A 13,893-nucleotide genomic window follows, 5' to 3' on the forward strand; every position below is an offset into this window, starting at 1 on the left:
TCCTTGGCTGTGCTAATGTATACTTAATTTTAGAAAAGCTGCCTATAGAAACAATGTTTATTACAAACAACTCAGAATCTAAGTGCTTGCAATTAAGCAGGAGAAAAAGGCAGAAAGCAACTGAATCTGAATGTTGCATCTTGAACTTTGATTGCAGTTTTGTTCTTTCTGAAGAGTAGATATTTGTCCAACTATGTTCAACCCTAAGCCTGTTTCCATTTCACTCTGCTGCACCTGTGCCCCTTGCTCTAATTCTTCCAGCCCACTAGACACTTTCCTGCGGCCTGGGACTGGAGCTATACCCCTCCTCCAGGATTTGCCTTGTAGTGAGGAAGACTGCTGTGTGTGGACATCATGGGAAGGATCTTTTACCCTATGTGACATCTTTGCTGCTCATATTTTTTGATATTTGCAGAAATTTTTGTGGTTTCATTCAGTATGTACCTTGCCCCGTGAGAGATTTAAATACCCACAGACTACAAAAAGCTCCTTATTCTTTTGTTATTTATGGAGAAGATGGGTGTTTTATTGCTGGAGCATCACTTAAGTCCTTTTCTTTTAGTGATACAGGGGGTTGAACTCATGTTTTTGCATTTATTCTACTGCCTTTCTTGGCCAGTGCCATAGCTCTAGCTCTGTTTCTTACTGGAGGTTTTGGATATGGAACATAGTAAATATTTCTTTCAGTACTGATTTCAAACCTTAGACCTGTGAATTTGAGTACTCTAGTACTCTAGTATTCCTAGTACTCTCCTGAGTACTAAGATTACAGGTATGAGCCACTGGCACCTGGTTGTCTTTTTTTTAATTTCATTATCTAAAAACTTCTGAAAAAGAAAACATTTCTAATAAGCACAAAGTTTTGTGAGACTATCTGGAATATAGCGGTGGGGAGGATATAAATTATCTATTATATAGATGAACTACTAAGAGCCATACAAAGTAGAATAAAATTATTTTACTAACCCAGTAAAAAATCTTAATTGTGTTGAATAAGTGATTTCATCATTAGTTTTAGAATAAACACTTCCAGAAAATGCCAATTTTACTAGAAGTGGTGCCACTGGAAATAACAGTGAAGAGGGAGTTAACTCTGAATTTATTGAAGTCTTTATGCAGGTATTTTTTAATATGCACGGAGATGCAAAACTTCTGTAAGAAAGATAACACTTTTATTGCATTATAATTTCGTATTTTACAAGAGTCATAATGCAAACCCATAGGCACACGCGCGCGCGCGCGCGCGCGCACACACACACACACACACACACACACACACACACACACACACACACACACACACACATACCCCAAATGCAACCAAATGGCAATGTAACTACTAAAAGATCCAAAATGTAAAACTAGAATATAACAGGCAAAATATTTAATATGGCTTTTAATGAAAAAAAAAGTTTAGAAATGATTGGTTATTGCCCCATTCTAGTCATTCCCCATCGGGGGAACATAAAATGATGACCACCATTGTAGGTGGTATGTGTTATCTAAGCCAATGTTTTATCCATTTTATAACATGTTTGTAATATGATTTGTGGACTTCCTTAAATATACATACATATGTACATATGTACACATAGTGATATACAGTACACAGATGGTTATATTTTAATACCCCTGAACATATTAGCTTAAAACTATTACAATGTTTCTATTATAAAACTACTTAAAAAGTTGCCGTAACTTTTAAGTTCAGTCCTATAGAAGTAAAAAATGTTGGGTTATAAATACATTCTTTACAAAAGTTTGAATAGTGGTCCCGCACTCATACTTTATATTACAGTGAAACATTTTATTCATTTGAAGGTATTTACACTTTGTTGCCCTTGGTTTCTGTGTAAAATATACAGAGAAGTTACTAGTGAGAATCTTGTAGGCAGGCCTATTTGTTAGGTTTTTCTACTGGTTCATGTTTGTGTAGGTTCCAATTCTCTTCTTTGGAATTGTTGTTGATTTCTAGTTGCCTTGTATTACTGCTGCTGCTGCTTCTTTTAGTGTTCTGGGAACACTGGGCAATTTTACTTCTAGGAACAGGAAGAAAAGATTTAACTCTCGAGACACCCAACTCAGTCTTTGATTTACTGTTGCTGCATTCGGTAGTTTGATGGCTGCTGCGAGGACTTGCCTCCTGTAGGAGAAGAGAAAGCGAATATATTCACTACTGCTCTCAACTCCTATGATCAGTCCTCATTCTTTCTCTGAGGAAACATGGGAGTTTCTCCTATACAGACATTTTATTCAGGAAGAATTAAAGAAAAAAGTAACAAATTCCAGTCAATCTACTGCTTGATTTTCCTGAGTCTCCTGAATAAAGATGGTGGTGAATCAAGTGTTAATGAATCTAGAATCCCTTTACCCACAAAAACAGTGCAAAAAACTAGGATTGAGGGAATTACTAAATTTGATGTATTAGTATTTGCATATGAAGACTCCCTCTCAACAGGCTCACATGTGGAAGGCTTTGTCTTTAGTTGGTTGATCCAATCAGGGAAAAGTAACTGGATCATGATTGGCTCTGACCTCATCAATTCACTGAGAGATTCACAATTTCATGTGATGGCATCTTTTAAGGGAGAGCCTTGTTAGAGAAAGTAGGTCATTGGGTGTGTTATTGGAGGCTCTATCTTGGAGACTACCAAAAATGAGATGAACAGCTCAATTCTAGGCTGCCTTTCTACCATGATGCTGTGCCTTAACCATGGGCCCAGAAACAATAGAGCCAGCCAACTGTGAACTGAAACCATGACTTCAATCATTCCTCCTTTCCAAGAGTATTTGTTATAGTGACAGAAAGCTAACACGCCAACCATCTCTAGGCAGTTTGTCAAGTTAACTTGGACCAGTCACTTTTCAGCATTTCAACAATACTTTCTGAGTATTTTGAACAAGGTAAGTATATTTTAGTGGAAAACTTGAAAGATACTTCCCTACCCTACTGGAGCTTACATGCTAGTGAAGAAATGCTCCTACCTAGCAACTCTATGACTCCAAAGTTTCCATACTGGGAAATTACATACTATCGTTTTAAGTTTATTGAGTGTTTCACTATCCTCTGGATCACAATGGCTCCCACTTCTGTTCAGAGGAATCTGAGAAATGGAGAGGTAAGATAATTTAGTCCTCTTACCTTAGTCAGAGAGAGGAAACTGGGACAAAAACTCAGATTTCCCCACTCAGCCTCACAGTGTTTTGCATGATGGTCTGCAAATGGGTTAAGAGGCCTCCTCAGTGAACTGCTCTGTTTACCTCTGAGGTGTTGATTATTTTCCATTTTGGCTAGTAATAATGAATACAACCAAACAGTACCAAACAATGTAATGGGCAAAATCCTTAATATGACTTTTCATGGAAATTGTTAGCTGCATTCTTCCAGGCCTCTGAAATCTGATGACCTTAATATTGACCACAACACTAGAGTCAACTGGGAATGGAAGACTGGCTGATCCACAAACATTTAGGTTTAACTGGTCTATATGTGGCATGTTCATGTTATATGAGTCTGACATACAGCCATAACTGAGAACCCCAACCTTAACTCCACCATGCATTTGCTCAACTGACTGAATAGATAGAGAGCAGTTCTCAGCCCTCTCTGTTCACACAAGTGGTCATCTTTCTCTTACCCATTCTGTGTCTCAACTATCAACATCAAAAGGTTCCCAGAATTCTACCTGTAGCCGTTGTTAATCTTGGAGCTTGAGAATTGGATTTCTACCCACTAGTCAACATAATTCATCCCAATTTCCAGTATATACTTCATCAATTTCACTAAGCCTTCCTCTTGGCTCATTTCTGGTCAATCCTGTTCTCTCAGTTGAGCAGGAAACCTCAATCATCTTTAATAACTGCCTCTCTCTCTGTCTTCCTGACCCAATGTTGCCTGAAAAAATGAGCAGAGAATTATGGCTGTATGGTGTGAACAGTGAAGAAAGGTATGATTTACGACCTTGCTATCTAACGAAGGCTCAAACTCCTGGGCCTGTCACTAAGCTCTAAACTCCCCCCTCCCTCCATTTCTATCTATTAAAGTCCACTAAGCATTTAATAATTCTTTAAATAATTCTTTGAAACTCAGCAGGTGTCCATTAAAGCATCTCTTAATCACTAAAAAAAATCTACTGGCCCCAGATCTTTAGAATCAGCTATAATCCTAAATTGGTCGGATAGCTGGACAACGCTAAAAATACCTTTTGTCTAGAAAATAGATCACTCTTATTTTCCCCCAACATCAAGTTTATAATGAGTTAAAAATAAAGAGGGATGGATATGGGATCCAGAGCAGACCGATTTGCAGGGAAAAGGAAAGAAAGAAGGCCAAGCTGTAAAAGTATAGTTTGGACAAAAGTTGCTTCTACAGAGAATCACAAAACAGCTATATTATGCTGCAACTGACTATATTCAAGGAAGCAGAAGAAAAAAGGATACATAAATACCTATGGATCCTTGTCACCTCCATTTGTATTTTATGGTAGGTAAAAGGGTGAAGTGGAAAATGACACTCAGTAAGCATATTCTTCTTTTGTTTAAAAGAAGCTAATCCTTTCAAGTTGCCAGAAAGAAAGTGAGAGATAACTATTGTTTTTGTTTGTGGCAAGTCAAAAGGTTAAAGAGTCACATACTAATATGTAATTGTGAAAACAATACAGGCACCAATCCAACTTCATTTTTCCTTGTAAGAAATGACTCTATGTCTGTAAAATGGAACTTACCTAAAGGCCTTATAAGCCAACTTCAAATGTACTTTGATCTAAAACACCAGCAAATTTGACACATGCAGACTACACTGTGGGGTGGGGGTTTCAGCTCAGAGGTAGAACATCTGCCTGGCATGTACAAGGTCCAGGGTTTCATTCTCAAACAACTAAAAAGAGAGTGTCTTAAAAAATGAAAAAAATCTGTAATTTTATCATTATTGTTGACTCCCACAAGGTTAGCACTAAGGTTCAGGGGAGGATGGGAGACTCACAGGATGCTCTTTCCTACTCTATCACTTGATAGGCAGGGAAATGTCCACATAATAACAATACCAACGAGTACCCACAAGAGCTAAAACTATGGGTATCTCGGTTGAGTCGGCCTCTATAGGTGTGAGAGGGCAGAGTGTGACGAGGTGGGTGAGAACATGGGTTAGCTCTCAGGCCAGAGCTATTCAAGGCTGAGCATACAAGAACAGAGAAAGTACTGGGCCGAGTGTGCTGCATGAAACAGAAATGGCCCTGGCACTTCCTGGCAGCCAAGCCCGGCTCCCAGGCCTCTTCCCCAAAGATCCAGAGACTGAGAGAGTTAAGGGTGCTTAATGCTTCTTAGGCACTAACATGCATTAAGCATATACGTTTACTGAAAATGTTGTCATGTACGTTAGCTGCAACGGAAAACTACACAGAAAGGCACTGCCCTAAAATAGTCTTTCATTATTTAGCCTTGTAGAATTATTGTTAAATTACAGCAATTTACTTATTCAATACTGAATGCTATTATCTCTCTAGATGAGATAGGAAAAAAAGAAAATAGGTACAGTGATCAGTCCTTATACAGGTGAAGGGGAGACTGGGTGCGGGGGTCAAGGAATGATGAAAAGATAGCAGTGAGAAAATGCACAAAGCGCTGTGGGAAGAGTATATGACATGTGAAACGTTGTGTAGAAAGTTATGTATCCACTGCTATAAGGACTCATTTGGAAAGAAAGAAAGGGGCTGGGAAATAAAGAGGTTGACAGATTACAGCTTCATTTCATAGTGGGTCCCAAATTCCTGGCTGTGCATCATCACCAATAGTCAGGGTCCATAATCCTTTGTCAGAGCCCCAAGTGCATAAGCAGTGACATCACTACAACCCTACCTAGCTTGAAACAGTTAAAAGAAGATCACATGTTCACCCCATTCACACTAAAATTGGTTTTGTTCTTTTGTGGGGTGGGTGCATGGACATATTATGTGCGTGCTTATTTGTGTATGTGTGGGTGTAGAAAGCTTTATTTTATGGGCATATTGTGGACAGAGAAACATGAAGGACCAGGTGGAATGTGAAGGTAAGCCAAGAACAGGAAATGGGTCAAATGGAATGCAAAAATGAGCCAAGATTGGGAAATGGGCCAGATGGAATGCAGATGTAAAAACTGAGTGCTCAAGTTGCTCCCATGCACTCGAAGTTCAAACCATAGTCTACGTGGAAGAGAAAACCTGTAAATAGGACTCACAAAAGGGAGACAGCCAATCAACAAATTTCCCACTAACCCCATAAAAACCTGTTGCCAGTTCATACAGGATAACAGCAAGAGCTCCTTTAATACTGTCCTAACAAGCTTTGCTTCTCCTGAAAAAGAAGAGAAAGAAGAGAACAAAAGAAAAAGAAAAATAACAGGGGACAGGGCAGAGGTTAAAGGGAAGCCCTAGGTCTAGGTTGCACCTCAGACCAGGCACATAAAAATCTACTGGGCAGGGTCCAGGCATTGGAGGTTTTTTTTTTTTTTTTTTTAAATCACCTTGAGAATAAAATTAAAACCTTTGGCTTTAATTTAATATATCCATTTTCATGTACATAAGACGAAAGCATTTATTAAACAAGTTGACTATGCTCTGTGTTAATAAACTCAATTATAGTCTCTCACAGTTAGGGCAGTCAAGAGTCACACTGGATGAAGAAGATGTGGTCATGGAGAGGGTGGAGAGTGATGGCTGCTGACCCTAGCTAAGGAAGGCACTCTGGCCTTCTAGTTGTGAAGGATAAGGTTATTTCAAATAACAAGAGTGCTCTTACTTATAAAAAGGTTATTTCCTGAAATCAAAAGAAACTGGGCATGGAACCAAGAAATGCTAGTTATCAGGAGGATAGAAAAGGAGAGAGCCTGATGGCTTGCAGAAAGCAAGCTTGTAAATAAGTAGTACTTTGCCCTCTGCTGGCAAGTCCTGAGAAGAACATCTTCAGTTGGGAGAAAGGGGGCAAGTGGGTGGCTGTCCTAACACCCATCTCAACCTGCTCCTTTAAACAACCATAGCTTTTAAGAGTCCAGATAACACAAAGAGAAATTTGTCTTTAAAGCTCATTTGTCCACTATTCCCAGATCTCTGCTTCCACAAGAAAATGGTTCTAGGGGACCAACACATTGTGCTCTGGTTGCTAATCAACCAAAGTCCAGATCAGGTAACCCATATATAGATGAGAACTGAAGCTTTAAAGATGGCAAAGGGCCAGCCTCTGAGAAAAGCATTTTTGGACAAAAATGTTCAGTGATGACTGCAGGTCACTTTCTGGAGGTTATTCTTCCTTTAGTGTTCTTTAAATTGTGGTGTGCTTCTAATTTCTCCCCAGTTTGGGACGGTGAAGGGAAACATGATACAATGAGCCTGGAGGTCATGGCTTTCTTCCCTGCTCACCATGTTATGAGTTTGATTAGAGACCTTAGCCCTAAAAAATCCCTCCTATAGCTTTCTTCCTTCAACGTGCTCAGTTCCCACGGTTTCACATATAATTGACTCAAACTGAAGTCTAATGAGCATCAAGATAGCAGGTGCGGGGAGATAGAGATGAATAATTTAATAGTCACACCATGATTACTTTATAATCCTGCCCCTTCCACCCCACTGCCTCACACCATGTGCACACGTCTTCGGAAGATGCCACGGGAGTGACTGAGCACAGGATGTGCAGGGTAATCGACACGGCTGGGTGAACAAATCACATATCACCCAGAGCCTCTTTAAAATCTGCATCCTCACCGAATAATGGGCAGTGAGAAGCCATGTCACTCTTTTTTGTTCCCTCAGGAACACCATGCCATGCCGTCTCTTGCCATTTATTAACCAATTGACAATGCTCCGGTGCTGCAGACATGAAAGCAATTTTGAAGGTTAATAGAATCTGCTCGACTCTTGGCTCTCCTGCTTGCCTTTCTGATTTGTCTTTAAAACAAAGTCTTTCACTGAGTTGTATCACACATTCTGGGAGTTTAGGATATTCAGGAAAAAATGCAACATCTTATTATTATTCAAGCCTTCTGCTATGAATTTTCCAAAGTTCACTCTATCTTAGAAATTCCAAAAAAATATTTTAAACTAAGATGAAAGAATTTAACACTATTTGTCTTTTGGGCATGTAAGAATCAAAGCAAAGAGAGACCTCCCCAAAAGACATCTCCAAGTTTGAAATAAAATTAAACTATTACATAGAAAACAAATCCATTAAATAGAAAGAAAAAAACATGTATTTCATTATTTCAATGTTATCTAAATAACAATCTTTCTAATCCTTATTAATGAGCAATTTTAGCTTTATTTCTCATGGATTTCATTGATGTGGTTCAAAAATCATTTTGCAATTTGCTGGGCACCAGTGGTTCACATCTGTAATCCTAGTTACTTGGAAAGCTGGTATCAGGAGGAGAGCAATCTGAGTGCAGTTTGGGCACCCAGGTGGGAGACCCCCTCTCTACCAATAGCCAGGAACAGTGGCACATGCCCATCACATGGGAGGTTAGGATCGGGAGGTAAATTCCACAATATTCCATCTCTATGAATAAGGTGGGCATGGTGGCATATGTCTGTCATCTCAGCTACGAGAGGAAGTGTAGAAAGAGGTGAACTGGCATTCGAGTACCTGCCTGGCCACAAAAAAGGAGCAAGACCCTATCTCCTAATAATCAGTACACAAGAGAGCCACCGGCCTGGCTCAGAGGAAGAGCACCTGCTTAGGAAGTGCAAGGCCCTGATTTCAAACCCTACTGCCACCAAAGAAGTCACCCTCAAAACAAAGCAAAAACCTTCATGATTCCTACTGAAAGATTTGTGAAATTAATTTTATAACCAACCTTCTTTGTCCCATTTTGGAGACAAAGACACAAAGGGACACTTACCTTTTGTGACACTGGCGTGCTTGGATTATTAACAGGTGCTGAAAACGCAGGACTGTTTGCTGATTTGTCAAAACTCCTTAAGTCATCCCTAGAATCAGCAATCTGGAAAATATACAATGTACCAAGTTGGGTCTCTGGAACTATACTGCACCACACTCAGAACACATCTAGAGTGGAAAACCCACTAAGCAAAGAGTATGTGTAAACTGCCCAAACCTGCACTGCTCACAGGAGAGACTTGAAGTCTTTTCTTACCTTACAAATAAGGGAAGAGAGTATATTTTTTAAAAAGTCTAAAAAACAACAAAAGAACTATCCAGGAACAAAAAGAATAAGTTACTTGGCAAGTAAAGCTAGGATATACAATGTGCATAATTTTAATCATTACCTTTTCTCTTCTAAGAATTTCAGTTCACTTGCAGAAAGGTTAAAGTAAGCGGTCAATTCTACTTTGTTTTAGTGACTATAAGTATTTGGGTCTAACAATCTTTCAGGGGAACCTGTGCAGGCTGTGACTATCTCTCTACATCCCTCCCTTCCAGGTGTAAGAAAGTCTGGTCAAACTTGCTGTAGATAGCTGAGTGCTGAAACAGGTTAAACTTGATGCTATTAATGTTTTCTTTTGAGATTTTGGGTCACTGGTTTCCATATTTGGATCTCAAATTTCACAGCTTAAACACCATGACAATGTGCATTATATAGGCTCATTCTTTTTCTTATTTATAGAGAAAGGTGTTGTTGCTCAATCTATAACCTGAGCTGGCACAAAGCTGGCTACAGTTCTCTCATGCTGATAGTCACATGCCAAAGCTAATAATAAGGAAAGTGTGAGGCGCCGGGCACTGGTGGCTCACACCTGTAACCCTAGCTACTCAGGAGACTGAGATCTGAGGATCACAGTTTGAAGCCAGCTTGGACAGTAAAGTCTGTGAGACTTATCTCCAATTACTCACAGTAAACATTGTGGCTCAAGTGGTAGAGTGTGAGGAAACTCAACTTTAGCCTTCTACTAAAAGCTACTATGGGAAACCATGGATAGGATGGAGGATCAGGAATTCAAGGATAGCCTGAGCTACATACCAAGACCTCTGTCTCACAAACAAAACAAAGCCAGGTGCCGGTGGCTCACGCCTGTAATCCTAGCATCTCAGGAGGCTGAGATCTGAGGATTGTGGTTCAAAACCAGCCCGGGCAGGAAAGTCCATGAGACTCTTATCTCCAATAAACCACCAGAAAACCAGAAGTGGTGCTGTGGCTCAAGTGGTAGAGTGCTTTCCTTGAGCTGAAGAGCTGAGGGAACAGCACACAGGCCCAGAGTTCAAGCCCCACAACCAACAAAAACAACACACAAAACAACCAACAAAACAAGGACTGGGTAGCATTCAGTGATAGAATACTTGCCTAGCATATGTAAGACCCCAAGTCCCATCCCAGCACCACATAAACAAAGAAAGAAGGCTGTCCAAATATGTCAGTGTGGTATGCTAATGCAGTCAACACAATTTTAACTTCAAAAGACCTGAAGTGTCATCACCTACATAAATGTTAAGTCTGTGCAGGGTGAAGTGAGATACTGTGTTCGCCATGTGTCCGGCTCACCTTGCTTATGTCAGATTCCGATTTGCTAGAGCACATACTCTGAAGTTCCTTGACAAGATCTGCTTCATCATCTGAACCTAGAGAGAATCTGTCGTGCAAAATCAGTAACAATGAGTGATCATGCTCTTCAGTCCAACACAAAGTTCAGAAAAGAGTTTTTATTTATTTATTTTTTAAAAATTTTTCTGGGTCCGGTCGTGAGGCCTGAACTCTGGGCCTGGGTGCTGTTCCTCAGCTCTTCAGTTTAAGGCTAGTGCTCTACCACTTGAGCCACAGTGCTGCTTCTGGCTTTGTTCTTTTTGCTTATATGGTGCTGAGGAATCGAACCTAGGGCCTCGTGCATGCAAGGCAAGCGTTCTACCACTGAGCCACCTTCCTAGCCCCAGAAAAGAGTTTTTAAAGGGAGAGTAACAATCCCATTTCCAAGATGGAAATCTAGACAGCTATACGTTTCCCCTTCTTTGCATTTGGTATGGGACAGTAAAAATTTAATACTGTTTTCAAGTATTTCATAAATGTCATTTAATAAAGTAACCAAGTTCACACCAAGAAATGAGAACATTATTAATAAATCACCCCAGGATTTTGCTAAATCACACTGAAAATTCTTACTGGATAAAATTTTATTCCATAGAGAAATTTATTTGGACATATATTACTTGAAATTCCTTTCTCCTCCCTTCTTTTTTCTTTGTCTCAAGCCAGATAAAACAGACATAAAGCACATGGAACACTGTGCCAATTTCAAACTTAGATGTATCCTATTATTAGCTTATGGCCATAGGTCAGATTGTTCTTTTTACCTAGGTTCATTTCTCCATGGAGAATCTTTACCTGTATATCTCAAGGTTATTTTAGAAATTATCTAGGCTATGGTATGCAACAGATTGATCAGTAAACCTGGCAGAAAGTAACATTCATGAAGTTTCCTTTATCCCTCACCCCCCTTTTCTTCTTCCCTTCCCCTCTTCTGTAATGCTGAACACCAGGGAAAGGGGACATAAATATTACTGGCCAAGTGATGGGTTATAGGAGGATGCATGAGGCTACTATGGAACAAATTGGCAGTGCCCAAACATTTATACTCTATGAATAACCAAATCATCCTTTAGATTTCAAATTGTGCTTAAAAAAAAAAGTCTTAACAACATAATATGGCATAAACAAATGTAAGAAAAATATGAAATGTTTGACATAGTAAGTCATTTGATTTATCTTTACTGTTTGTTATAAATTAAATTTTAAAAGAGGAACTTACTTTTGCTTTGACAGAGAAGTGTTCCGGTTGCAATTCAGCTGTGGTGTGGTCTTATTTTTAATACCTGTTAAAAACAGACTTTTCAATAAAACGGATCACTGTCATGGTGTATCTTAAACTATGTATTTTAAAGATTCAACACTGCAATACTTTTATGCTGATCTTGAATTAACATCTATTTGATAAGGTGGTTCTCAGGACCATGGCTCTAGCAAGAATCTAACACTGGTACAGTGAGGAGAGGGATTAACTTCCTTATGTACATTTATGATGAACTTAGGAAAATAACACTGCGTAAGGTTAATCTTGGAGCCCTAACCTTTTACTTCTACCAATGATTCCTCTTCTCAATAGTTGACCTATTTAGGTCTTTATTCTCAAAATACCTCAAAAGGAATTTAGTGCCTGACTTTTGATGCCCTAAACATCTCTTTTTCTACCTTTCTTGCCTCCCAACACCACTTGCTCTGGAATCAAGTATAGTTTTTGAGGTGTGGACCTGTTAAATACGAAATGTTAGGTGTTTGTGGCTATGTTTATGATCTTTTTTATTGTGAAAATACTGTACAGAGGGGTTACTATTACATGGGCAAGATAATGAGTACATTTCTTATCAAGCATTGTAGCCTCCTCCTTTGTTTCCCCTTCCCATCCCTTCCTATCTCCTCCCCCCCAATCCTCCTCCCCCCTCCACTAAAGTTGTAAAGTTCGTTTTTCCACATAACGACTTGTAACTACTCAGGAGACTGATGTCCAGAGAACTGTGACTCAAAGCCAGCCTGGGAAGAAAAATCAACAAGACTCCATCTCTAAAATACAGTAGGCAAAGGTTGGCTGGAAGTGTGCTTGAAATAGTAGAATGCTGGCTAAGCACAAGTATGATGCTCTAGTTTAAACCCAAGTACTGGAAAAATAAAGAAAAAAGAGAGGGTGGGTGGATGGAGGGAGGTGGAGAGAGAGAGAGAGAGAGAATATGAACAGTATTAAAGGGCCACAGAAATTATAGCAAAATTTTTCAAACTGCAAATTGTGATCCACTTAAGAAAAAGGAAATAGGAAATATCAGGCAATATCATTTTAACAATTATATTGATATACATCAGTTATATATACTCAACCAGGTACACAGATGTGTGTATATTAGTCCATACACCAGATATTTGTCACTAGCTTATACTCAAAAAGGCACAAGAAACCTGGTTAAGCCACTGACTCAAAAAATGTTTCTATAATACATACTTCAAACTTTAAGAACACAATAAACATTCAATTACTTCTGAGCAAATTCTAAAACTGTATTCATATGGCTGGTACAAATTTCCCCCAAAGAATGGTTTCAGGTTTGAGAAGTAGCTCAGTGGTACAGTGCTTGCTGAGACTGCTCTAGGTCTTGGGTTTAATCCTCAGCATTATAAAAAGTTCCATTCGTTAGGAAATGGAAAGACATGGAAAAATTATATTAAGTGAAGTAAGCCAGGCCCAAAGAAACACAGGTCCCATTGTTTCCCTTATTTGCAGTAACTAGTATATGTCTGAGTGAAGCAGAAAAGATCAGATAAGTTGATGTTAGGGGAATGAATCCCAAGATAAGTATTCAATTTTTTTTTTTTTTTCCTTTCATGCAATTGTTTCTAACACATTTATCAGATGATTTCTTTGTTGCTTTATATGTCCCTCCCCCACGGTATAAACCCTGCTTTCACTGTATTTGATGTTGGTATAATTTGTGGAGGGGAAGGGAAAAAACAGGTGGGATACAGGTGGGCCCATTGCAACAATGAGATGTACAAGTCGTTATGTCGAAAAACGAACTTTATAACTTTGGTGGGGGGGGTGCGGGGAGTATGGGAAGGGATGGGAAGGGGAAACAAAGAGGAGGCAACAATGCTTGATAAGAAATGTACTCGTTATCTTGCCCATGTAATTGTAACTCCTCTGTACGGTATTCTCACACAAAAAAAAAGTTCTTGAAAAGGTAAGAAATCAGTTTTTGTAAAGGGAATTGAATCCAATATAACCTTATTAAAAACTGCTCACTAAAGACCACGGCTGTGCCAGTTTCTCTACCCATACTTTTCCCCCACATTGTCTGGAAGCAAAAACTATTAACTTCCCTTTACTTACTAGCTAAGCAGCTAAGCTTGGCCCTACCCTAGGAAGCTAGAGATTCAAA

The 13,893-nt window shown here is 39.3% G+C and overlaps 1 protein-coding gene across 2 annotated transcripts in view; it reads right to left on the minus strand.

Moving 5' to 3' along the window:
• Nucleotides 1-1,381: 1,381 nt before the first annotated feature.
• Cttnbp2 (cortactin binding protein 2) overlaps nucleotides 1,382-13,893 on the minus strand; it is a 117,229-nt gene continuing 104,717 nt past the window's right edge. For both annotated transcript variants that reach the window (XM_042696006.1, XM_042696007.1), the window contains 4 exons: nucleotides 11,721-11,784; nucleotides 10,463-10,550; nucleotides 8,864-8,965; nucleotides 1,382-2,143 (listed from right to left, as the gene is read on the minus strand). In XM_042696006.1, coding sequence (XP_042551940.1) covers nucleotides 1,898-2,143; nucleotides 8,864-8,965; nucleotides 10,463-10,550; nucleotides 11,721-11,784 — 500 coding nt within the window. In that variant the 3' untranslated portion in view covers nucleotides 1,382-1,897. The remainder of the gene's footprint in view (nucleotides 2,144-8,863; nucleotides 8,966-10,462; nucleotides 10,551-11,720; nucleotides 11,785-13,893) is intronic.

Source organism: Dipodomys spectabilis, unplaced genomic scaffold (assembly GCF_019054845.1).
Source record: "Dipodomys spectabilis isolate Male_0828 unplaced genomic scaffold, ASM1905484v1 ptg000197l, whole genome shotgun sequence".
NCBI classification, from domain to species: Eukaryota; Metazoa; Chordata; class Mammalia; order Rodentia; family Heteromyidae; genus Dipodomys; species Dipodomys spectabilis.